The sequence below is a fragment of the Nicotiana tabacum genome, chromosome 18, assembly GCF_000715075.1.
Source record: "Nicotiana tabacum cultivar K326 chromosome 18, ASM71507v2, whole genome shotgun sequence".
NCBI lineage: Eukaryota > Viridiplantae > Streptophyta > Magnoliopsida > Solanales > Solanaceae > Nicotiana > Nicotiana tabacum.
The window spans coordinates 140,593,622-140,620,424 of record NC_134097.1 but is presented as its reverse complement, the minus strand read 5'-3'; the positions used below and the strand labels follow the sequence as shown (position 1 = coordinate 140,620,424).

Genomic DNA, 26,803 nt, shown 5'->3' with positions numbered 1-26,803 from the left:
CATGAACTTCCTTAAATACGGCCCAAAAATCGTGTGCATCAAAGCTTGGAAAGTGGCCAGAGCGTTGGTGAGTCCAAATGGCATAACTCTGAACTCCCAAAGCCCATGGTGTATCTTGAAGGCCGTCTTAGGTTCATCTCCTTCCTTCATCATAATTTGGTGGTAACCCGAACGAAGATCCAATTTAGAGAAAAAATGTGCTCCACAAAGTTCATCTAACAAGTCCTGGTATTGGATACTTGTTTTTAATTATGATGTCATTTAATCGTCTATAGTCTATGCATAACCTCCAACTAGCATCTTTCTTCTTAACTAGTAAAACTGGTGAAGCATATGAAGAAACACTGGTTGTCACAGTTTGTGCTTGAAGCATTTCTGAGATAATTTCCTCGATGGCATTCTTTTGTTCAAATGAGTAGCGATGGGGCCTCAAATTGACAGGTTTAGAGCCTGGCAACAACTCTCTGGCATGGTCACATTCCCGCTTAGGAGGAAGGCCCTTAGGCTCTTGGAATATTAAATCAAAACGGTCCAACAGTGCGTGTATCTGTTCCGGAATTTGTTCTTGGGCCTGGGCTGCCTTTGCACTTACCATCATTAATTGGGCCAAATAACTACATTGACCCTTTTATACCACACGACCCAAGCTCCATTCATTGATTGTTGTTACAGGGTCAGATTCCACTTGTGGCAATGTAATTAGTTTTCCTCCTTGTAGAAAGAAATTCCCAATGGTCGAGTGGATAATAAGATTGGTGTAACAGTGTCAATCCAATCCATTCCAAGAACAATGTCACATCCGCCAACCTTGAGCAGCCTCAAAATCAAACACAAATGCCTCATCTTGCATAGTCCAAGTGAATTGATTAGTCACCTGAATATAAGGAACACGCTGGCCATTGGCAACCTTAACCATCATCAGCCTTCGCAAATAAGTTAGTGGGGCAGCACAAGCCTTTACCATTTGAGGGTCCACAAAGCTGTGGGTGGACCCACAATCAATGAGAATCAGTAGTTTTTGTTTCTTGGCCCATCCTACCAATTTAATTGTAGATGGGGCTTGTTGTGGCCCAAGAGAACATTAATGGACACTTCTACTTCTTGGGCCTCGATTTCCCCTTCCATTTCTGGTTCAGGTATCTTGTCCTCCGAATCACAAAATTCTTCTCCCTCCATTGCGTTAAGTGGCTTGGGCTTGCATATGTGGCCCGGAAAAAACTTATCATGACATTTAAAACAAAGGTTTTGTTCCCTCATTTGTTCAATGGTTAAATTCCGCTTGGTGGGCTGTTTAGTGGTGGTTGTTGTAGGTGGGCTTTTGGGTAGGGGTAGGCAGGGCAAGGCGGGCTGTTTGGTAACTTGTTCTGGGCCCAAAATATGTGGTAATTTGCTTGTAAAGGGAATTAAATGATTGCTCATGTAATTTGGCACATGTGTATGCATCCATTAGAGTTCTAGGATTTGCAAATTGCACCAATGCCATTATATCCGGTTTCAATCCCCCGATAAAACAAGTCACCAAGTATGGTTCATGTAGTGCGGGATTAATGGTAACCATTAGGCAACGCAATTCTTCAAATCGACGTTGATACGTCTCCACATCCTTAAGTTGGCCCAACCTGTTAAATTCTCTAACAATATTAATTGGCATATATTACCAAAACATTGGCAAACATCCCAGCAAAACAAGGCCCATGAGACATTGCCCTCATGGTCCAATATATAGCTATCAAACCAATTATCCATATGATCCTTTAAATGAATGGCCACACAGTGCATTTTTGCCTCGTCCGGAATTTGATAAAGTTGAAAAAAATTCTCACAACGTCTAATCCAAGCTCGAGGGTTATTCTCATCAAATTCCGGAAATGTAAATCTGACTTTTGGTAGCCATGAGCTTAACCAACTTGAATCTGGACCATTAGGATTAGCATGAGCCCATCCGGTTTGTGTTTGGTTAAAAGAGCCAAAAGGAACGAGTGTGTTTTGTAGTAAAGGGCCAGGAAAAGTCATGGGTTGAGGGAAGGTTATGGGCTCAGAAAATTGGCCTGGGACTGGAAAGGCTATAGGGTTATTTGAGCGATATATAGTAGCAGCAGGGTTTAGTGGAGGAAGGGAAGTAGGGCAAGAACTGAGTTCAGGGATAAGAGGGTTAGCTGGGCTCGCACTCAAATTTTGAGAACTGGGTGGTGGCGTTTGTAAGGCCCCGTGAAAACTTGTACTCAAAACTGGGTAGCTCGTTGTGCCAAGTCCCGAATATATGTTAGGAATGTATAAAATTAAGCGAGCCGCGGTTCAGACCCTTTTGGTACTGATCTATATTATAAAAAGTCAAGAAATACTGTTTTCCAGGAAATGCAATTCTGCGGTCTAGAATGCGGTCGCATAACAGATATGCGGACAGCATAATCGACGCAAAGTGAGTCAGTGTGTTGGTCAAATTGGAGGTTAAATATGCGGTCCAATATGCGATCGCATAACGGATATGCAGACCGCATAGTCGTCGCATATTTCCCTTGGGATTTTGTGAGGGGCAGTTCTGCGGTGCACTATGCGATCGCATAATGGGTATGCGGACCGCATTTCTGCCACATACCCAGGCAGTGTGTTCAGATTTTGGGAGCACTTTTGCGGTCGATTCTGCGGACTGCATTTCTACTCTGCGATCGCAAAGTGCGATCGCATACCTAACTCGGGCTCCTATTTTTCTAAATTTTAAATCCGACCCCGTCTTCAATAAAACACCTAACCCTTTATTTTAACATATTTTCTGAACAAAACTAGAGAGAGGTGAGAGCATTTTAGAGAGAGAAGAAGGAACCCAATATTTAAATCATCCAAATCTTGCATCAATCCTCAAGAATCAAAGAACCCAATCATAAGTTCTTCATCTAAGAGGTAAGGTTCTAAACCCTAGACTTTAATTTCGAGTTTGGAGTAAAAGATGGGTTATTGAGGTATGATTCTTGGGTGTTTTAGTGTTATGTATACATGCATGTACAACTTAGGTTTATGGGAAGATTATTGAACATAAATAAGTAAAGATTAGGTTAAGGAATGAAGGAAATCTTGTAAAAGAGATTAGAAATCAAGATGCTCAACTAGTATTTGATAAAATGCTCAAATGAGCTAGAATTATGAATATCTTCCTAATTTGGGTTCAACTTTGTTATGTCTCGAAGTATATGGGCATGGCTAGAATTTTCGGAACGTTGTAGTAACTTAAGGAAAAGCTCTTTGAGGTATGTATGGCTAACTTTAACTCTTGTAGAATCCCCTTGTTATGACGAGCATACGGTATGTGTACCTTTTATGAAAATATATGAATTGATTGACTTAGTTGATTTCCATACCACCAAGTTATATGTGATTGTGCGAAGTGATTTGATGTGCCTATCTTATTATGTGCAAAGTTTGTAAATGCTTGAGGATGTCGACATGGAAGTATATGTTAACGGATGAAAGAATCTTAATGTGTCCAAACGTGGGAATGTGTATAGTGGCGTAAATAAATGGCAACAAACCAAGTGTGTGTGTGTGTGTGTGTGTGTGAATATGGTTATGTGGTAAGAGCTGTGTAACAAATGATAGAAAAGAAATCGCAATTGATGTAATTGAAACAATGGTGGTAATATCATCTGTGACTTGTTGTGGGCAATTATTGTTGTGACTTGAATTGTATACGGGTTATTGTATATGATGGAATTGGTATTGATGTTTATGAAAATTCTTGTGAATTGTTGTTGTTGTGAAATGATATTCCGGATGGCCTGAAGCCATGTGATTGAACTGTGAACTACTATTGTTGTGTGAACTATAATTGTCCGATGGGATCGGGTTGCGCGCCGCAACACGAAGTTATAAGGTGTGGGTTGTGGTGATAAGGGTGGCCGAGGTAATAAGGGTGGTCGAGGTAATAAGGGTGGAAAAGTGATCGAAATCACTATTGAAATAAAAATCGTGAAAGTTATGAAATCATTGATGTGATGAAATAATGTTGAAAGGGGAAAATGAGAGATTGTGAAGTTTGTTTGGCTTTGGTTGTTCCTTTCATGTGCATTTGATTGTTGATTCTATTACTGTTTGTTATCTATGTATTTCTTGATTTTACTTGGGGTAAAGTTTGTTCATACATACCAGTACAATTCAAATGTACTAACGTCCCTTTTGCCGGGGGCGCTACATTCGTGTTATGATTGTAGGTGGTTCCATAACAAGTACTCCAGCCCACCGAAAGTAGCACTCATTCACCTCCCGTCAGCTGAATTGGTGAGCCCATTTCCTCTCGAGGCCCTGCGTGGCTCATGCCGCTTATCCTCTCGAAAATTTTATTTTTGTATTTGCATAAGGTATAGCCGGAGCCTTGTTACTGGGAAGTATTGTAACACTCTTCTGTATCTCTAGAGGCTCCGTAGACAGAAAATGTGGGTTATGTACTTATGTATTTTGGGCAGTATAACTTGTAAACCACGCTAAGTAACTATGTATGTTATGTAAATCTCGTAAGAATGTGTTTAAATTTATAAATGGCTATTTCACTTGGTTAATGGGTAATGGAAACGCAGGGTATCACGTGGAATAGGAAAGGCACCCAGGTTCGCTTGGCTGGGGGCTACCCGGTCGAGCGCCGGTCGCGCCCCTCGATTTTTGGGGCGTGACAGCGTTTGGACTCGGTAGACCATGGATGATTGTGGGGTGAGAGGAGGTGTATTGAAACGTGGGTTACCTCCGACGGAAGATTGACCAGCGTCAACCATGGCACCCACTTGTGAGATGGCCATTTGAGATTGAGCTGATGGAACAGGGGACTGATGACAACTGAAGCTCATCTGGTATAGCATTTCCTCCATTCTTTTCGATGAGGAAGCAAACCCCGACATTCTAGCTTCGAAGCTCTTGTCTTTCATCCATCTGTACGAACCTTTTGGATGTTTCTTCAACAATTTTTTTCCAACTGAACTTCGAGCCTCTTGACATCGTCATCTCCGGTTGATTTTTTTGTTTGTCCACCATCTTCTCCGGCCAGAACCGGAGCTCTGATACCAAATGTAATGGTAGAGCTGCTGTTGAGCTCAATAGAACAGTGAAAAGGAAAAGAAAATAACAAAAGAGAAAACTAAAATTGCATAATCATCGGTAACGATTACATGTACTAACTCCCTATTTAATCTGCTCAGAAGGAATAATCTAACTAACTCATTCAGTGGGTGACACGTGACAATCTTCTAGAGACTATCATTATTTATCAGCTAACATATCTAATGTAATATTTAAATATTGGGCTAACTCTCTTAACTACTGATGGCCCATACTGACTACCTTGGTGGCCCAACTATCCTAAGCCCAAGTTGCCTCTTTGTTCTCTATAATCTCTCTCTCTCGTTTGCAGGGTTCAAAGTATTTGTTTCATTGTTCAACAAGATATCACATAATTATCCTACGCATGAAAATAATTTATATTGTGTTTTGAAAGTTATATCTCATTTATTGAATTTAGAGAAGTGTAGATAAACTACTCATAAAATTTTTTGCGTAAACTGTGCCGTTAGGAAATAAAATTTTCTAATATGCTCAATCCTTATTTTTAGTTCAATTCTTTTGAGTCTATATTTGATATTAATTTGACCAACAGGGGTTATGGTGGAGCGGTAAGTACTCCTTCATCCTTAACCAGAGGTCTCGGATTCGAGCCCTGTGTATGGAGTCACCTTTTTTAGGAAGCGCTTTTCTCACAATGTGGAACTCTCCGGCGCGAATCCGAATTTAGTCGAGCCCTAGTACGGATACCGGACACCAGGTGGTAAACAAAAAAAATATTAATATGTAAATTTGTAAATAAACTTTTGTTTGGTATTATATAAACAAATCTGTAAATAAACTGCACATAAACATTGGGAAAACTTTGAAGAATAATGGGCCGGGTTATGTTGTCCAACTCATGTGAACTAATTACTGTATATTGTAACGTTGATGTATAAACTAATAAATGTTCCTAAATGTTAAATCCTTATTATGAGGTGAAAAAATTTACTATTATGAGTTCAAGTCTATATTAAAATTTATTTTTTTGGTCAATATTCTATGCATTTTTATTAATAAAAGCAAAATTCGCGTGCAACGCACATATACTAAAACTAGTTTTCTAATGGATGTCGCCTCTCTCTGTCTGTTTAAGAAAGAACATATTGTTTGCAGGGTTCAAAGTATTTGTTTTATTCTTCAAAAAGATAATAACATACCATAAACAGAAATTATAATGTAAAGATCCACACATTTTAAAGTTATTTGAGTTGCAGAAGATTATTCCAATATTTCGTATAGAGTTTAGAGGGGGTGAAGAGAGTTTTTCTATGTAGTTAGAACAAGCAAAAGAACCCTAATTAAATAAGATAACTCTTGTTTAGGTGTCGCATTTACTGCCCAGCCTATTAGGATCGAAAAAAATATGTATAATGCGGAAGCTAGTAAAGTAACACTTGACGACGATAAATCAAATAACAAAAGAGAAATATACTAAAAGGGACACAAATATTTAACGTAGTTCGGTCAACCGACCTACGTCTACGGCGGAGATGAGCAATCCACTATATAAAAGAGAGTACAAAATATCGAGAGAACAACCTCACGAAGAGGCAAACACAAGTGACACACTAACACTTGTCCCGTAAAGTTTTTCCCCTAAACATGACTCTCAAACCACATATGCCTACATTGTGAATGCTATTGAATGAGAAGGAGGGATGAAATCCAAACCTTTTCCTACGAGAAAAAGGACTAGCCAAATATGAGAGATTTATAATTCCCTTCTATAAAAAAGAAAACCCAATTATGGTAAATATGTTGTCATTTCCTTCAATATATAGGAAAACCAAATATGGTAGAGAAAATCAGGACAACACCTAACACAACTTATGTGTCCTTTTTTGTTTGTCTCGTTTTAATTTTTAGGATTGACCATATGGGTGACCCGAATTATTTTTTTCATTTTGAAAGTCAAGCATAATTCATATATATCACTTTGTATTTGACGATGTAATCTATTAAACCACAATCAGATTAGAATTATTTCAGGCGTATGCCCATCTCCCTCTCCAATTGTTTTAATCACCTTTTCTATCTCCCAACCTATGGCAAACTAAAGCTGCTGTTTTACTTCAGGCCAAAGGTTGCATATTAGTATCTCACATTCTCTACAACAACAACAACAAAACAAAAAAAAAAATCAATGAAATCTTATGGAGTATGGGAAGATAAATATGTACGTAGACGATCTTACTATGAAAAGGTAAAAAAATTATTTCCAATAGACTTTTCGCTCATATCTATTCGTTGAAACAAAGGACCACAAGCTCAAGCCCGATGTATCAGAAAGTTTCGGTACTGAAGAATTTATTGGGGTTAGAACGTAAGGTACTATGGTTGTACATGCACGAACAAGCCCCCAATGCCCATAACCAATATTCACAGACAACTTATGGGATCAAGATTTGGCAGATCAATGGGTGAAGTGGTACATTGAATATGTGCTGAGGCACAAGTTGCCACAATACATATATGTTAATTTATTATCCACGCATATTGAAATTAATTTCACTTATAAAAAAAATGATTTTTTTTTACTAATGCACAACGGCAAAAGGCATACCAAAATTGATTGCTTATAATTACTTATTACTTTTAATTAACGTTGTTTCACATAATTGTCATGTCCTTCTGACCCAAACTAATAAATTCGTGTTGTCTAATGGTACCAATTAACTAGTACATGATCAAGATGTTTATTGACAAGAGAACGATAATAATTGTAAAAATAACACGGTCTAGCCAGTTTTCGGACTGATAATTCAAAAATAGCTCGCGTTTGCCAAGTCAATGAAAAATAGTCACTATTTTGCTGCAACAGAGACCGATCCAACATAATATACTGGAGTTCGGTGCACCTGTATATGAACTTCCAGCATATTATGTTGGACCGGTATACTTTGCTGGCTCCAGTATAATATATTGGAGACTAGAGCACCGGTGCTCCAAACTCCAGTATATTATGCTGGACCGGTATATTATACTGGAACTTCAGTATATTATGCTGAAGTATTTTTCGGATTTTGAACAGTGTTTTCGTTCAGATTTATCTTTAAATGAAAAGTGACTAAATTTCGATTACTTTTGAAATTGAGCTATTTTTGAACGACCACTTGTAAATCTGACTATTTTTGAATTTCTCCCATAATAATTCACGTTCCAAACAAAATCACGTCTTATTTTTTTGGAATGCTTTTACTATATCCTGTTTAAACTTCCAGTATTATTGTCGTTGTCCCGCGATCATTATAACCTGCATTAATTGAAAATAAATAGAAGTTAGAACTTAGTTATCACTACAAAATTACAATAAGATCCCAGACGTTTTACATATGATTTTCACTAATACAATTTTTTCCGACGTATTTTTCTTCTATGCATGACATTCTTAATTATTATGCAGGTTCCCCCGGGGGTGGGAGGGGGGAACCTGCATAATAATTAAGAATGTCATGCATAGAAGAAAAATACGTCGGAAAAAATTGTATTAGTGAAAATCATATGTAAAACGTCTGGGATCTCCTACCCCCTACCCCCTCTTCCAAACCCCTAACCCAAGAAGGAAAAATGAAATAAAAAGCAAGGGTGGCATCCATGAAGTAGATGTTTAACAGTAAAAGGGATCGAGCAGGTGAAGCTAGCAGCTAGCTATTAATAGTTTTCAAGTCTTATTACTTCAAAAAAGTATTTTTGAAAAGAAACTATTTCTTCTATTTCTCTAAAATTGTTTCTGTTTCTACTCAAAATCACTTTTTACTTTCAAAAGCTTGGCCAAACACTTCAATTTTGAAAAAAAAAATTGCTTTTGACTTTGGAGAAGCTTGACCACACATGCTTCTCCAAATTTGTAGTTTTCAACACTTTGTTAATAATTCCATATTGTACCACTTTTTTCATCTTAATTAAGTTGCCTAATAACAGTCCGACAAGCTTACATCAAGTAGTTTTGAATTTTCTTAGAAATGCAATTCATATTTATTTATTTTTTTGCAAATTTCAAAATTAAAGGGTGTTTGGTACGAAGGAAAATATTATTTACCTAGAAAATGTTTTCATGGAAAATGAGTGGTTTTATTACTTATTTTCCCTTGTTTGGTTGGTGAGTGAAAAACTTTTTCCGGAAAATATTTTTTAGTGTTTGGTTACAGAGTAGAAAATATTTTTTATGCTACTTTCCTCACTCACCCCTTCTCCAAGTCCGCATGTTTCAAATGCTCTCCCCCCCCCCCCCAAATACTCAACCTCTGTTTTCTTCAACAATTCAATGATTTTTCTAAAAATTCAAACAAACCCAAAGGAACTAATGTGCTGCTTTTTTCTTTTTACGCAAAATAACGTTGAAATTTATGATCCATAAATATAAAGAAAATACTCTTTTTTTGGTTGAAAAGAAAGTACTTTTTCTACAATATGAAAATAAGGTAATTATTTTATTGAAATAAATGAAAATACTTTTTTCTAAATCATAAGAAGAAAATACTCATTTTGTTGAAATGAAAGAAAATATTTTTTCTAAATCATGAAAAAAAAATACTTCAAATGAAATAAAATATTTTTTCTATATCATGAAAATAAAGTACCTTTTTTTGTTAAAATGAAAAAAAAAATACTTTTTTTATATCATGAAAAGAATATACTCATTTGTTAATGAAAAAAATTTTATCTATAACATGAAAAAAGTACTATTAATAATATTTTTATTTAGGATGGGGGTGGGAGGCAAAGGTTGGGGTGGGCGGGGTTGGAGTGGTGGTGGGTAGGGTGGGTGAGGGTGGGTTGGTGGGGATGGAAAATAAGGCGGGGAAGGTTGAAAAAGAGTTTTGGAAAATATTTTTCTTCAATTGGAGAAAAATAAGTTCATGAGAAAAATATTTTCTAAAGTATTTAATCCAACCAAACATGGAAAGTTGGAAAATATTTTCCTTTCATACCAAACACACCCAAAAAGTCAAACAATTTTCCCCTTTTGCTTACCCAAATAATAATAATTTGATAGTTAATGAAAGTGTATGTTTTTTGGTGCAGAAATTGTTTTAATTTGTATATGCTTAAAGAATTTGTGAGAAGTATAATAGAAATCCTACTTATTTGAAACAAGAATCTGCACGGAGTGACCTTCCACGCGTTCAGTGTTTATTATTTGAACATGTTAAAGAATACGTCAGCTTAGTACCCCTTGTGTTAGGATTTGGTCACCGTAAGGGGTCGTTTGGTATGGTGTATAAGAATAGTGCGGAATAATGTGTATTAGTAATGCATGTATTAGTAATGCAAATATTATTTCTTATTTATTGTTTGGTGTGGTATATTAAAATTATAATGCATTGCATAATTTTTAAAAAAAATAGTTGCTTACAAAAATGTCCTCCATATTCTCTAGCTTTAAGGGACTTTAAGGACAATTTTATCTTTAACCATGCTAATGCATGCATTAAAGCCTTGGTATTACTAATGCCATGGTTTTCTATGCATTACTTATGCATAGGATAATGCCAAGTATGATGTATAACTAATACAAGTATTAGTTATACACAAGTTGGAAAAAGGTACCAAACAAGGTATTAGTAATGCATAAAGCTAATGCTAGCATTATTTTTTCTAATACCTCCTACCAAACGACCCCTAAGCATATTATGGTGATTACTAGGATGCACCTGAAATTTTAACGATCAACATAAGCAATGAAAGAAAATATTTTATTATGAATATCTTTCTGAAAGCTCTCTACAATTCTCACAAATCTCCACACATAAAATAAGCTATCAATATCTATATTTATAATAGTATGAGACTTATTTCAACTAGAAACATGAAAGCCTATTCCTATATTTATTCTAACAATCTAACTGCAAATCATATTTAGACATGAATTAAATAAACCAAATCCTAAATAATTAAGGTTTCCTACTACAACTTTGAATTAGTTTTCCAACATTCTCCAGTAATTCAAAGTTGTATACGCTTGACTTGTTCGTTGTGCAGTTATGTTGGAGCACTTCTCTCCAACTCTCACTTTTGATGAAGCACATGTCTCCATTCCTCGATTTGTTGAAGCACCTGTCTCCAATTCACGTTGATACACTTTGTCACCAACACTTAATTTTGTTGAAGCCCCTGTTTCCAATTCACGTTGATGCACTTTGTCACCAACCGTTGATGCACTTTGTCACCAACACCCAATTTTGTTGAAGTCCCTGTCTCCAGCTGACGTTGATGCACTTTGTCACCAACACCCGTTGATGCACTTTGTCACCAACATTCAATTTTGTTGAAACACATAATCAACTTCTAACCTTTTTTAAACTTCTCTCCAACTTTTAGAGAAGAGTTTCTTCATCTTGTGCTATATCTGTTGCACCTCTTTAACTTTTTTTCTTTTTGAATATGTCTTGAAACTTTTTATCGAATAATCTAATTTTGTTGACAACTATCTATGATTTTTGCCAACATATTTTTTGGTCAGACGGGTGGCACACATTGGCTAGCGCCGCCCGCCGGCAGCGGAAGCTACTTGATTCTCTCCTAAGATCGTAGAAGCTCTGATACCAATTTGAAGAAAAATATTTTATTATAAATATCTTTCTGAAAGCTCTCTACAATTCTTACAAATCTCCACATATAAAATAAACTATCAATACCCCTATTTATAATAGTATGAAACCTATTTCAACTAGAAACATGAAAGTCTATTCCTATATTTATTCTAACAATCTAACTGCAAATCATAGTTAGATATGAGTTAAATAAATCAAATCTTAAATAATTAAGGTTTCCTACTACAACTTTGAATTAGTTTTCCAACAAGTAGGTTATGGTAATCACTGAAATTTTTAACCAAAAATCTACTATGAAGGAGCATGCTTCCAAATTCTTTTAGGAAGACTATTTTCTAAAGATTCGGGGTCAAAATCTAAAAGGTGGCAACGAATGATCCTATTTGTGCAAATCACCCTATTGGCAACGGGTAAAATGCACCAGTAGCCACTTTTAAGCTTGCTATTTAAATATAGAATTTTTTACATACATATACACTATTGGAAGTTTTATTATCTTCCCTACTCAAGTTTCACTTTAGTTACCTCCTATATACAAAATTACCAATTATGTACATTTTTAGGATTTAAGGATAATTAATCAATTCCTACAATCACTCCCACTCCCCCCACGTTTCTCTCTGTATCCCACTTCCCCCTCCCCCACGTATCTTGCACAAGAGAGCAGCAATTCCATCATTGATAGCCATTAAAAAGCTTTGAAGCTTTGAATTCGAATTTGAGTTTTCAAAAAATATTATTTGATTGAATTGGGTGTTGTTGCAAACAATTGGGAATTCTCCCTACGTCTCTCTCTATCTCTCAATCCCTAATTCCAGTAATGTAAAGCAAAGGACAGTGATATAAAGCAAAGGAAAAGAGGGCAGCAATTCCATACCATTGACAGTCATTAAAAAGCTTTGAATTCGAATTTGAATTTTCAAAAATCATTGTTTGTTTGGATTGGGTGTTGTTACAAACAATTAAAAATATGGTTTGAAGTTTATATCTCAATTTTGAGGGTGTTCAGGTGAAGATTAGACCTGATTTTGACTGAATTTCAGATTGAAACTCGAAGAAGAAGAAGAAGAAGAAGAAGAAGAAGAAGAAGAAGAAGAAGAAGAAGAAGACGACATGGCATACATTATACTGCAGAAATTGTAGTAAAGTTGTAGAAAAATTATATTTTGTTGTTTATATATATATATTTTTATTTAAATATTATATGAAATTAAATATTATATGAAAGTTGAACAATATTGTATAGAAATTGTATTTACGTTGTATGATATTGTAGTTGTATATAACTGGATAGAAATAATGTATGAAAGTTGTAGATAAGTTGTATAATATATAATTAGTTGTATGAAATTTATTTTTACCATATATAAATCAGATACAAAATATACGAAAGACATATTGTATAAAATTTGTATAAAAATTATATTTAAGTTGTATAATATTTAGATGTATTTAACTGGGAAAAGATAATATATGAAAGTTGTAAATAAGTTGTAAATAGGTTGTATACTATATAATTAGTTGTATAAATTTATTTTTACTATGTAAGTTGTTGTAGATATTCAAATTTGCATTAAATTTGTACAAAATTTATTTTTAATTCGTATGTTGAAGTACCATACATTGTTCTTTTCTGATTAGTTGATTTATTAAGGAAAGAAAAGTAGAGAATAAATTCCAAATCAACTCATGTGCACTGATTCATTTTTGTTTGAATGGAAAACTTGAATATTGATGGGAATTGAATGATTTTGGTGGAGAAATTTCGAGTTTCACATTAAAAGTGCCACCGTTCCACTTCGGAGAAACTGAGTTTTATGTGAAATTTGAATTTTGTGTGAGAAATTAACTGAGCAGCATAGATTCTTGTTGGAAATACTAATACAAAGTTGAATTTAAAGTTTGGAGGCGATTGAATTTAATCTGAAATCTGCTAAAACTTCAAATCTACTCAATTATACTTTTTGATCCAATTGCGATTAATTAGTGTTGTAGTTTGACAATGTTGTTATGAAATTGTTCAATTAAAGCATAATAGAGCAATCTTATAAGAAAAATTCACATGTTTTTCTTATTTATCCTACTTGTCACAGACTCACAAGCATATGTATTCTGTGTTTTGTTTTCAAATATTTATGCAGTGATTATTGGAAAAATAAAACTTTATTTGACTTTCAATGAAAACCAAAATGAGTTTTCAAACGCTGTTTTTCTTAGAAAACAAAAGAAAACTAAAATCCAACCCAAACGGCTATTGGTTGTCATGAGAACTAGTACATGGTATCTCTTTTCAACAGAAAATGCGGAAAAACAGAACTAAAAGAAAAGGAAAATAAATATTCTGTAAACAGTACTGTATCATTTTTCTTTTTTTTTTTGTAAGTAACTGAAATTCTATTTGTTATGGCTTAATACACAACTGGAAGGGGTTATTAAAAGAGGAATGGAGAGAAAATAGGAAAAAAATATAACTAAATCCCCTAATTTAAGGCATTAATTATGGATTGTATATATTTTATAACTAAACCATGTTTAGGCTGGGTAAAATAAAAAAACATGAATATTTTTCGTAATAAGGTTTCAAATAATGTATAGGAATGAAAAAATACCTTAAATATATTTACAATTTATAATGTATTTAAAGATTAACCAATTTGCCCAAACTTCAGGCCTAAGTATCTTGAGTTTGTATCCTGAATTTTTGAGCTGCTAATTTGAAATTCAGGACTAAGTGTCCTAAATTTATGAACTGTTAATTTAAAATTCAGGATAAAAAACTCGAATTCTTGACACAATTTTCGACACAATCTTAAAGTTTGAGCAAATTGACTAATATTTAAATATATTATAGTCTATGAATATATTTTAAATAGAGAAATTTTCATAAAGCACTATCTTTTAGTAGTAATTAGCCATCGATAGATACCATTTGCTATATTACAGATTATAGATACCTTTTCTGTGGTTATAAGATGTATTTGATGTATTTAAGCTATTGTATTCATGAATACAGTAGCAAAAATAGGCGTAAATCAGGGAAGTCCAGCTAATTAGTTGTTGTATTCGAGTGTATTCGACATGGAGTGAAACATGGGATTACAAGTGGACAGATTATTGTATTCAACTGTATTCACGGCGTTAAATAAGGAATTACACTGTTTTTAAAACGGAAAGTGAATCAATTAACATAATAGACTCCTAATATAACTCAACAAACTCAATTATAACACACAAATTTTGTATTTTCAGTTATAAAAAAAATTCTCAACCGAAAAATACCCCAAAAACATAGCCATCTTCAGAGAAATTATATAATACATCTGAATGCATAACTTATATTAATTAAAAAAATATATGAATACATTCATGGCATATAACAAGACAGTCATTGAAATACAATGAAAAAAAAGACAATCTTCGAATCGTTGAGAAGGAAAGAGAAAAATCGTCGAATCGAGTGGCTTTAACATTTACAGCGATTGACGAAGAGCTCACGGCCATGGAAGCTCCACAAGGTCACGTACTTCTCTCTTTTTCTGCCATAGTTATACATACATAACCTCTGAAACCTCCATTTCCACTTCCTCCAAATTGACAGAATAATTAGCTGAAAACAACAAACAATGGATCACTACAAAATATTAGGGGTTAACACGAAGCGCGAGCAAGGAAGATATTAAACAAGCGTTTCGAAAATTGGCAATGGAATTTCACCCCGACAAGCACGCACATCACCGCAACAGTTAAAGGAAAATGCTACTCTAAAAAATTTGAAAGAACGAGAGAGAAAAATAATACAAAGAGTATTTTATGGCTTAAGAGTAGGAGGTAGTCATAAATAGATATTTGACCATAAAATTAAAAAGGTATCCATTGAATATAATTTTTTAAAAGGATATTTATTTAATTTAAAATAAATATAGTATCAACCGGAGGTAAAAAATCCTTTTAAATATCATTGCTTAAAAGTGGTTACCTGGTGTCATTTCTACATTTGTAAGGCTGCCCAGGTGTGAAAGACTTGAAGCAGGCCCAAATAATATGGATTACAGTCCATCTCGAACTATATCCGGTCCAGGCCCATTAAATATGGAATCCAAATTCTTACTCGAGCACCTAGCTTCATCTTCTCATACAATTTCACTGTAATTTGATCAATCTCCACACACTCACTCTCTCTGTAGAAGAAATGGAGGAGAAAATAAGCTGCGACGGCGGTCACGAATTCAAGCTGCTGCTCTCATGTCCTTCTGGTTTATCTCCTTCACAGGTCACTTACTTACTTTGCTCATTGTCTGTTTTCTCTCTTCGCTTTCTACATTTTTATTATACTCTTTTTTGTAATCTGAATGTGCTTTGGGTAAAAGGTGTCGGTTGTTTTCGATGAAGCATACGACAGGATTCCCCATTCCGATTCTTCTTTGGAGCACTCCATTTCCGAGGTTTTGTTTCTAATTCTCTTCCTTTTAAGAATTAGATTTAAAGTACTTTAAATGACAATCTTGTAATTAGAAATGTTTAGAGAATATTTTTGAAAAAAAATCATAGTTTAAGAAAGAAAATGTTTGATTTCCAAATAGTAATGGTTTCATGTAAAAATGAAGCAGAATTAATACAATGCAAATAGAGCTGTTGCTTTTGTTGATCGTGAGAATCACACTTGATTAAAAAACCAAATACCAAACTCTAATTTTCTAGGTAATTGTCTGTATGTTTAGGCTGATAGATCAGAAAACTATAATTACTCGCTTGGGGCAATACCGGAATTTGTTCTGAATCTTTTGATTGGTATAACGTGTTGTCATGTTTTTAGATATGGGATGCAAGAGTTCAACAAAGTTCATCCCTTTACAATGGAACGAAGTTTAGGGTATGCTCCACTCTTCTTCCATTGCATTTATCATTTAATGTTTATATTGAACTATAGATAGTTTGGTTATATCTGTTCAGTCTAGAATTTGGACAATGTAGTGTTGTCACTTTGATGACCACAGTTGCAGCTCCATTACTTATAAGAGAGTTTAGTTAGTCATTTCTAGTTTATCAGATACACCCAAATATGATATGCATAGAAGCTGCATATCTTGTGTGTTATTTCCTTCTAAAAAAAAAAAGAATGTTAAATATACTGATACTTTTACAGTATGGAGGATACAATTTTGATGTAGGAAATGATCCCAAGCAACAGCCTCATGTTTCCCTTCAGCTTGGTCTGACAGATTATAGGTTCTTCTCTATCTTGCGTCTTCTTTCTTCCTGCCTTCCTTTTTTCTACATGTTTTTCCATTTAATGTGCATGTAATGGAAAACATATACCCATCCAGTGCAATTTGGACAGGCTAATGTTACTGTCCCAAACTTATATCAGCATGTCGAAATGGTAAATTATTAATGAATTGTTCTTTATTTGTGTCGCTAAAATCTTGGGTGAAATATGAGAATTTGTGTATGCCTGCAATGTGCCGTCAACACATTAATTTGGTCCATGCATTACCCGAAAAGAAGAGCAAAAATACGGAACAATATAGAAAATACAAATAAAATATTCTTACACTTGGACTTTTCTACTCAGGACATTTGTGGGGACAAATTTAAGTCCTATTTGGGAAAGATATCTTGTTCCTTCTGAAGGTAAACTTCCATGAAATACAATTGTTTATTGAGTTGCTTCTTCCTAAGGGAACGACTGTTCCCTGCACATCTCTAATGTATCTGCTACCATAAACTGCAATCTATTTCTTTTTTCTTTTAGTTTCCTTTTCTATACTCTTTCGCTTTCCAACATAAGGTTTGCAGCTAATTTGATATCTTATGAATTCTAAGAGGGATAAGTTACAAGGTTCTTATGTGATGCAGAACTGCATATAATATTGCACAGAGCAGGCACTTCAAGTATATGAAAAGGGATGAAAATGTTTCTGACTGATGTTCCAACTTGCGAGATCAAAATTCGTTTGTGCTAAAAAAATGTGACTTGGTTTTCTGCAGATGATTGCATACAGTGTCAGCACACATCAAGTCCTCTGGGTAATGGTGCAGTTGTGGAGACTTCTGATAAGAAAATACTTGTGCTTCAGAGAAGTAATAAAGTTGGAGAATTTCCCGGATATTTTGTTTTTCCTGGAGGCCATCCAGAGGTATCTCATCTCATGTTGTAAGGACACCTTTGAGATAATGGCAACAAAATTCTGATAAATATAAGCTTTCACAACTCAAAATGGGAGAGCGAAAATGGTTGTAACCCAGCAAGCTACTCAAAACCTTTCATATTTAATAACGTGTGGGCTATGGCAGCAAAAAGCAGTCATATTTCCGTTTGTCAATTGGTACTTAATGATGTTCACCATTTAGACCTTTAGCTAAACAGTGTTTTTAAGTTGGGTAACTTGTTATTCTATATTTCGTTAAATTCACATGTTTATAATGTAACCACCAACTTGTGTGACCTTATCTGACATTGCTTTCTGGAATTGTAAGCTTTGTTTTAAGTTTATTTAATTAGAAGATCACCTAAGGGATTTTGAATGTGTGACTGCTTTCATGCAAAGCACTCTTCTTTTGCGTCAAGATTAAGCTGTGGAATCTTTGTTACTACACTGCCCAAATATGTCCGGATAATAAGCAACACATGGCATGATTGTATTTATGCTTTTAACAGCCCCAAGAAGTTGGAATAATCTCCCATGAAGGCTTCCAAGAGCTGAATCAATGTCGCACAATTAACAACAAAGTTTCTCAGGAAATGTTTGACAGCATTGTCCGTGAAGTTGTTGAAGAAATTGGAGCTCCTGCAGATAGCCTTGTAAGTGGTGATCTGTGTTACTCTAATCGCCTTCTTTCTTTCTTCTATAGCCTTCCCAAATCCAATTTGTTATAGAAATTAACACCACAAAATTGGGAGAAAGGAGAGTGCTTTCTCTTTCTTTTTCTCTCTCTTCTCCATAATTTGTTTTTTCCCTGTTCTTCTTCTTTTTTTCTTTTTTTTGGTGTGTGTGTGGGGGGGGGGGGGTATGTGACTTTTTCTGGTCTCTGTAATTTGTTAGGATGATGATTGATTTCATTGTCAACTCCTATCTAAACTTTCCACTTCGCACTGCTCTGTATAACCATGTAATTCCTGTATGGTCAAAACTTTTTGGGTAGCAGACAAGTGAAATGGATCAAGTTTGTAATCTGGAAGGAGAAGAGAAGGACCTGGATAAGCGATATCACAGACTGGATAAATATAATGTCTAATCAACCTTGTATCAGGGCTCAACCTGATTTTCCTTCTGGTTTTTGTAATATCAAATAGCACAATCACGTTGAATGTTGAGAATTATCATGCTTGTCGGTTTGTCGTATACAAAAGTCATTTAACTGTACCTAGATTTTTTTCTTCTTCTTTTTTCTTATGTGGCCCTAATAGGAAAATATGACCGTGTATTTCGAGTAACGCATGTTTCTTATTTCTCACTTAATTTGTCAGCTATAACATTAAGATCTACCTCAAAACTGTAATCAAATAATTTACCAAGATTATTAAATGTACCACTTTAATCAAATGTAGTGTACATAATGTAGGACACATTGATTGTCAGTTACAAAATAAAGTTGCATTTGTAAGCTGATCAGCTGGAGACTGGTGACTAATTATGAATATGGCTGTCTGCAACTCTTGAGGGGGCTGTTTTTACATGCACCCTTAGATTGTTGTTTCCTTTCTGATAAGATTGCATCATTTTAGGATTCAAATATTTAGAAGTCACCTAACTCTTGTTCTTTATTCTTTATCTTTGATGTTATATCAGTCCAGCCCCATCTTTATTGGTATATCCCGAAGAGTAATGAATGTTAGGCCAACTGCTTTTTTCTTCATCAAATGCAATCTTCAGTCTGATGAAATTCAACAATTGTATTCTAGCGCACAGGATGGCTTCGAGTCAACTCAGCTTTATGCTGTTTCAATGGTTAGTTTTACAAATTGTTAAAGTAGTTCTACTGACTTGTCTTATCTATTAATTTTTGCTCAACTGCTGTATGGATCCGCTTCTGCTGATCTCTGTGGAATCTATAGCTTAGCCTAGCAGGAGTCCCATGTGGAGGGAAAAGGACCATCTATAGCATGAGGTTTTGGTCTAATACACAATGCTAACAATGTAGTGCAACTGAAACTGTTGTAACAAGGAAAGAAAGTGTTACTGGAGTTAGTTAAAATTGGAGCCAATTGAAGCTTTTCGCTTAATTATGGATTCTGAATTTAATATTTATTTTTGGATTATCTGTTCTCTTTGAGATTCCTTCTGGAAATTTTTAGCATCAGTGTCATCTTTGCAACCATACAGAGCTCTAGTAGTTCATAGTATCATTCTGAAAATGTCTGATTCATCCCAATTTTATTGGGATTTTCTGTTTTTAATCTTGAGAATTACACTAATGCTACAAGGAAGTTTATTTCTGAGTTGGTGTACTGAATCTTTGGAATCAGGAAAAAGTCTGGTCTATAAATCATATTATGCCTTCTCTAGAATTAATTAGAGTTCTGTCTACATTTTTCTCAGAATCTTTTGTTTATTATGAGTTGCATGATGCAACTATAGCACTAGCTGCTGTGCCTGAGAGCAATAAAAAGTGATAATTGCAAATGATACCACTTTTGTCACGATCCAAACCGATGGGCCGCGACGGGCACCCAGTACCTTACTCAACCGAGTATCAACATAACGTATCTTTTCATGTCATACTGAGTCGGAAGGCTGCCGTGAGATAAGTAGAATACAACATGTGATACCAACTTATACATAAGACATACGAGCCTATAAGACCAAAATAACCACTCGTACACTGAATATAGGCCGACAAGGCCATACAATCTTTTACGTACATGACATCTGTCTACAAGCCTCTAAGAATACATAATTTTCATAAAGGTCGGGACAGAGTCCCGCCATGCCAAACAATACACGTCTGAATCATACTGACCAAATAAGCAACTTCGAAGCAAATGAAGCGCACCGACATCTTCCATTGAGCTGATAGCCTACTTGGAGGGCTCTCGACCTGTTTATCGGGACCTGCGGGCATGAAACGTAGCGCCCCCAGTCGCTTCTGCCTTACAGCTTCATGACATCAGTGATGCTTGTTCCTGGCATCTTCTAATTCTAAATATCACTGAAACCCCTTGAAGTTGATGAGATCCTTCTAGCCAAATAATCTGCTATCCTTTCAACTGAAATTGCAGAAAATCAACCTTAGAGGTATCTCCTTTTTGTCCTACCTGCGACCATTTAGCAGCTAACAGGGGCGGAGCTAGTCCATCGAGTACGGGTTCGGCCGAACCCAGTCGCTTTGGTCCAATTCATGTATTTGTTTTAAAAAAATCTATTGAATATGTATAAATTATTAATGTAGAACCCAGTAACTTAAAAGGATTAGAATCCCGAACCCATAAACTTCAAATCCTGGCTCCGCCTCTGGCAGCTAAAGTTAGCGTTTGTACTTGTCATGTGAAGATTGAGTTTGAACATTTTAAGACTTTTGTTATGTGCTGGACTACTTTATTTTATTTTTGAGTTCTTTCCTTGCATTTGTTACTCCTTATACTGTTGGACATTACGGGCATCCCCATTTCAAGACTGCTGATGGTATAGTGTATATCATATGTTGGCAATGATCCATTGTTTTGAGTATGTGTTGCTAAACGTAGTACAAGAGGTAATTTTGCTTCTTCTTCTATAAAAGAAAGGTTCATATTGCTTTAAACAGTTGAGGTCCATATTGCTTTAAACAGTTAATTTCATATTGTTTCTTTTTGTCAGAGTGATTTGGAGAACATGGCTTCTAAAATGCCCGGCTGCCACAGAGGAGGCTTTGCACTCTACAAATTAATGGTACAAGGTGCAAATAATAACTAATATCTTCATTGCGTTGATTGAGGATGTTGTATCCTCTTCATCTCTTGTATGCCTGATTTATACATGTTCGTCTTGCATTCCTTGATGTGCAACCCGATGCTTTCATAGGTCAAAAGAAAACTTTCCATGTAAATGAGCTCACCTGCAGATATGCGAGTTAGTCATATTGAATGGCAAGTTTGCTTCTTTACTTTACTATGTATTGAGCTGTATCAGTTGTATTTTGTTACTTCTGGATATATTGGAAAATTGGCTTGCATCCTTATAGCTTGTTGACCCCCCACCCTACCACATACACACGGGGATGATATTGGCTGTATCTCCAGTACGAAATATAAATTTGTGTCAGGTAGACCTATTAAGTGAGGTAAAGTGCCTTCTATTGAATGCTTCTTTTATTTCCAGCTCAAAGCCCTGGACGTGGATAATTCCAGTGGATAATTCCAGCTAGTTCACCATAGCAGCAGGAGCCTAGGAGGTCACCTGTTTGAGTCGAATACATCCTCTTGCAGAAATGCTGGGTAAGGCTGCATATAATAAACTTTTGTGGTCCGGCCTTTTCCAGGATCCTGCACATAGCGGGAGCTTAGTGCACTGGATTGCCCTTTCGCGGGAGCTTAGTGCACTGGGTTGCCCTTTCGCTTCACCCAAAAAGCTTTGTGATCTATGCTTTTGATTCTACTAAAGATTAAATATCATGGACTTTTACGGACATTCTTCACTACCATTTACACCAAATCAGCGTCCAACATTACAATTTTCTTTATTCCTCTTTGTTTTTCATGATTAACTGTGTTTTCTTTGTAGTACAAGTACAACTACTAATAAGTGAAAGTAATCACCTCAAGTCCTCAAACTAATTACGTTTAACTCAAACTTGGATAAGAATTGAACTACTCCTGTTTAGCCACTACTATTCAATTACGTCAATCAAAGTATTAGACTAAGAGGCCTGTTCGTTTAAGATTTTCAGCCATCCATATATCATTTGTAACGACCCAATCGGTCATTTTGCTTTCTAGATCCCCGTTCCCTTAATGGAGACTTTCCGTATATGCTTTTACTGTTTTATGAATTGCGGGGATGGTTGGTTTAGGTTTGAAAGGGTTCGGGTGGAAATCGGAACACTTAGTTCCTTAATAGTAACCTATGTTGGCCAAGTTTGACTTGAGTCAACGTTTTGAGTAAATGATTTCGGAACCGAAATTTGATGGTTCCAATAGGTTCATATGATGATTTTGGACTTGGGTGTATAGCTAGAATCGAATTCGGAGGTTCGTAGGTGGATTTGTGTTATTTTGCCGAAAGATGGCAATTTAAAGGCTTAGAAATTTGATAAGTTTGACTGCATGTTGACTTCATAGCTATCGTGTTTGAATTTCTGTTTCGGGACTTGGAATAGTTCCGTTTTGTCATTTGGAACTTGTCCGTAAAGTTTGGCGTCATTTCGAGTTGATTTGATAGGAATCAGACGCGCGGTTGTGTTTTTAGAAGCTCCTGCGTTTCATATTGATTTCATGTGTTTGGAGGTTCGATTCATGGTTTCAGATGTTATTTTGATGATTTGATTGCACGAGCGAGTTCATGTTATGTTTTTAGACTTGAATTGATGTTTGGTTTGGAGCCCCGAAAGCTCGGATGAGTTTTGAACAAGTTCTGGAATGGTTTTGAACAAAAGTCTGAGTGTTGGTGCTGCTGGTGCTCAAATATCGCAATTGCGAGCACCAGCATTGCAATTGCGAAGGTGACAATGTGGCTAAGTTATCGCAATTGCGAAATACCCTTCGCAATTGTGAAGCCTGCCATATTTTGCCTTGGTTCGCAACTGCGAACATTTGTTCGCATTTGCCAAACTCTCAGCTTCGCAATTGCGAAGCCTTTTCTCGCAAATGCGAGGTTCCTTAAGGCTGCCAGGATTCGCAAATGCGATCCCTGTCTGCAATTACAAGGGTTCGCAAATGCACTGCTACTGGTAAAAGGGCTAGGAGATGGAATTTTGAAGACATTCTCTCATTTTTTGAACCCTAGATTCGGTATGAGGCGATTTTGAAGAGGGATTTTCATTTACAATCTTTGGGTAAGTTATTTTGTTCAATTTCCAACTATTTTACATAGTTTTTGAGAAACTTTGGCTATGTTTTGAGATTATGAGAATTTGAATGTTGAGAGTCGATTTGAACTCGAATTTTGAAACAAAACATATGTATGGGCTTGTGAGGTTATGAGTAACATTTATTTACAAAAATTTCTGGAATTCGGGCATGCGGGTCCGGGGTGAATTTTAGGAATCTTCCAAATTGGGTTGGGTAATCACTCTAATAGTTAAATTATGAAGTTTTGAGCCCTTATTGATTAGCTTATACGATTTTGATTAGCTTCGGATTGCTCGCCTTCATTTGGGTAATTGTAGTGAGGTTAAAGAGCCGGTATGTGGACTCGAAAATGAGGTAAGTCTCTTGCCTAATCTTGTAAGAGGGAATTAACCCCATAGGTATTTAAATTTGTTATTTGCTACTAATTGTGGGTGCTACGTACGCATGAAGTGATGAGAGCGTGTGCGTAGCTAAAAATTCATGTTATGTCTGGGTAGACATAAACCTCTATCATGCTATTGGTTGCACTATTTGAACTCAATTTGCTAATTTAATTATTTGAAATAATAATGTAAAATTTGGTTAAAGATGATGTTAAATCGAGCTTCATTACTTAGGGACTTGGCAGAAATGTTTAGTCATGGATGGAAATTCATATTCTTTTATGGGCTTACCTTAAAGTTTTAAATGCATAATTCGTACTCCGAAGAGTTTTATTCCTGTGGATGGGGCCGAACACCTCGGCAATATATATATATATATACACAGACACACACACGACCTTGGTAGTATATATACACGATATTATGGATGTGGTCGTACGACCACGACATAACTCGTGCGTGTTGTCACTCGGAGTCCGATTATACTTGATATGTCTTTCATGATTTGAGGATTTATAAAATACCTGTTGAGCCCTTACTTACTGATATTAGCACGTGATATTGAGGACTTTTAGTTGTTATTTTATTAAAGGATTATTTAATTATTGCCTTTTATTCCATTGTTGATGTTGTATTTTATGCCTATTAAATATTCTGGTACATTATGTATATTGCCTACTAGTAAGTGTGCTTCTTCAAGGTTAGACTAGATACTTACTGGGTACACGTTGTTTACGTGCTCACACTACACTTCTGCATATATTATGCAGGTTCTGAGATAGGTGCATCGGGAGTTTGTCCGGGCACGCATCCGTATTACCCGGAGGCTTAGTGGCTGCTCCGTTTTGCAGCACCTGGAGCCTTCTCTCCTTATGTTTTTATCATTTCTATTTATTTTGTTCCATACAGCAGTTCTTTGAGAGTTTTGTATATTCTACTACATATTCCTGCACTTGTGACATCGGATTTTGGGAGCTCTAGTAGACACTCATGGGTTTTGATTATATAATTTACTATCTTACTTTCCCGTTTAGTTTATGCTTTACACTACTCCACTCACTTACTATTTCTTTCTGTATTAAATAAGAATCACAGACTTTAAGAATATTAAAATGAGGAATTAAATTGACCGTTGGCTTACCTAGTGGCGACATTGGGTGCCATCGTGTCCTTTAGTGAAAATTGTGTCGTGACAAATTGGTATCAGAGCTTTATGTTTACATAGGTTTCACGAGTCATGAGCGTCCTGATAGAGTCTTGCGGATCAGTGCAGAGATGTTCGTACCTATCTTCGAGAGGTTATAGGGTGTTAAGATACTTCTCTTTCTTCAGCTCCTTTCGTGCAGTTGATATTGCGCTAAGTATCTTTCACTTATTCTCTCACAGATGGTGAGAACGCGCGCGCCAAATATATTTGGTGGAGGAGGAGATGCTCCCTATGTTGCTAGAGGCCGAGGCAGAGGCCAGGGGAGGGTTCCAATTCCTGCTCGAGGACGGAGACGTCCTAAAGGTTCTTTCATCATACCACCAACGGATCCAGTGGAGGATCCTGTCATTGAGGAGCAGGGAGAGGTGCATGCAGCTGAGCAAGCCCCCTAGATTTCATGTTCGTGCCGGGATTTAAGGAGGTCAAGGACTGTATGTTGCGGTTCATGGATTCTAGATGCACGTTGATTTATTTCCAGCGGACCCAGCCACATCTCAGGCGGGAGGGGGAGCACAAACCCCTATTGCTCAGGCTCTAGGGCACGCAACTACCATATATCATACCCCAGGTGCACTACCTGCAGGCGGAGCCAAGCCAATGGCAGCGGCTGTACTAGATCCCAGACTAGATGCGATCGTCAAGCCGCATATACTGTTGGATAGATGGACCAGACGACATCCTCCTGCCTTTGGCGGTGAGCGATATAAGGACCCCCAGGATTTTATTGACCGTTGCAGAGACATGCTGCACAACATGAGGGTATTGGAGTCAACATGGTGGATTTCACCACATTTCAGTTGGAGGGAAGGGCCCGTAGATGGTGGCACTCCTATCTTCTTAGGAGAGACAGGCTGCACAACATGATCGGTCGTTTTACTCTCTAGATCTACATTCCCATATTTAAGACTTTTCGTATGTGCTTTTACTATTTTATAACTTGAGGGATTATTGGTTTAGGTTTGTAAGGATTCGGGTTGAAATCGGAACACTTAGTTCCCTAATAGTGGCATATGGTGGCTAAGTTTGACTTGAGTCAGCATCTTGCGTAAACGAATTCGAAACCGAAATTTGATAGTTCCAATAGGTTCGCATGATGATTTTGGACTTGGGCGTATGCCCAGAATCGAATTCGGAGGTCCGTAGGTAGATTTGTGTTTTGCAGAAAGTTGGCCATTTAAAGGCTTAGAATTTTGATAAGTTTGACCACAGGTTGACTTCATAGCTATCGTGTTTGGATTTCTGTTTCGGAACTTGGAATAGGTCTGTTTTGTCATTTGGAACTTGTCTACAAAGTTTGGCGTCATTCCAAGTTGATTTGATAGAAAGCTTTAGTGTCTTGAATATTTTATTTTATTAGTTATTGACTAGAGAGTGCTTACATCTTGGCCTTGATTTGGTGGTGGTGTTGCCGGAACTACTGTTTCTATTTCTGCCGGAGGTTGTGCTAATTTGAGAAGCTCTCTTAGCTTCTAAGTTTGGGCCTCACTGACGTAGTTGTCCTTTTATTAATTTTGACCTTAATTTTCATATGTTGGAATTATATTTCCTTCATCTCTATTATGAGTTTGTGACTGTCTATTGATGAAATTCT

The 26,803-nt window shown here is 36.1% G+C and overlaps 1 protein-coding gene across 8 annotated transcripts; it reads left to right on the top strand.

Annotated features, from left to right (window-relative positions):
- The first annotated feature begins 15,749 nt into the window (after positions 1–15,749).
- On the top strand, positions 15,750–25,032 carry LOC107762155 (nudix hydrolase 9-like). 8 transcript variants are annotated; one of them, XM_075237360.1, is made up of 11 exons: positions 15,750–15,906; positions 16,004–16,078; positions 16,450–16,506; positions 16,780–16,862; positions 17,209–17,267; positions 17,625–17,773; positions 18,295–18,438; positions 19,427–19,585; positions 21,434–21,512; positions 21,935–22,050; positions 24,776–25,032. In XM_075237360.1, exons 1-10 carry the CDS (start codon positions 15,826–15,828, stop codon positions 21,955–21,957), a joined length of 909 nt encoding a protein of 302 aa, XP_075093461.1. In that variant the 5' UTR covers positions 15,750–15,825; the 3' UTR covers positions 21,958–22,050; positions 24,776–25,032. The 8 variants fall into 8 exon arrangements, with proteins under 8 accessions (XP_075093461.1, XP_075093464.1, XP_075093459.1 ...); XM_075237363.1 differs by lacking the exon at positions 21,935–22,050 and having other exon boundaries at positions 21,434–21,505; XM_075237358.1 differs by lacking the exon at positions 21,935–22,050.
- Positions 25,033–26,803: the final 1,771 nt, after the last annotated feature.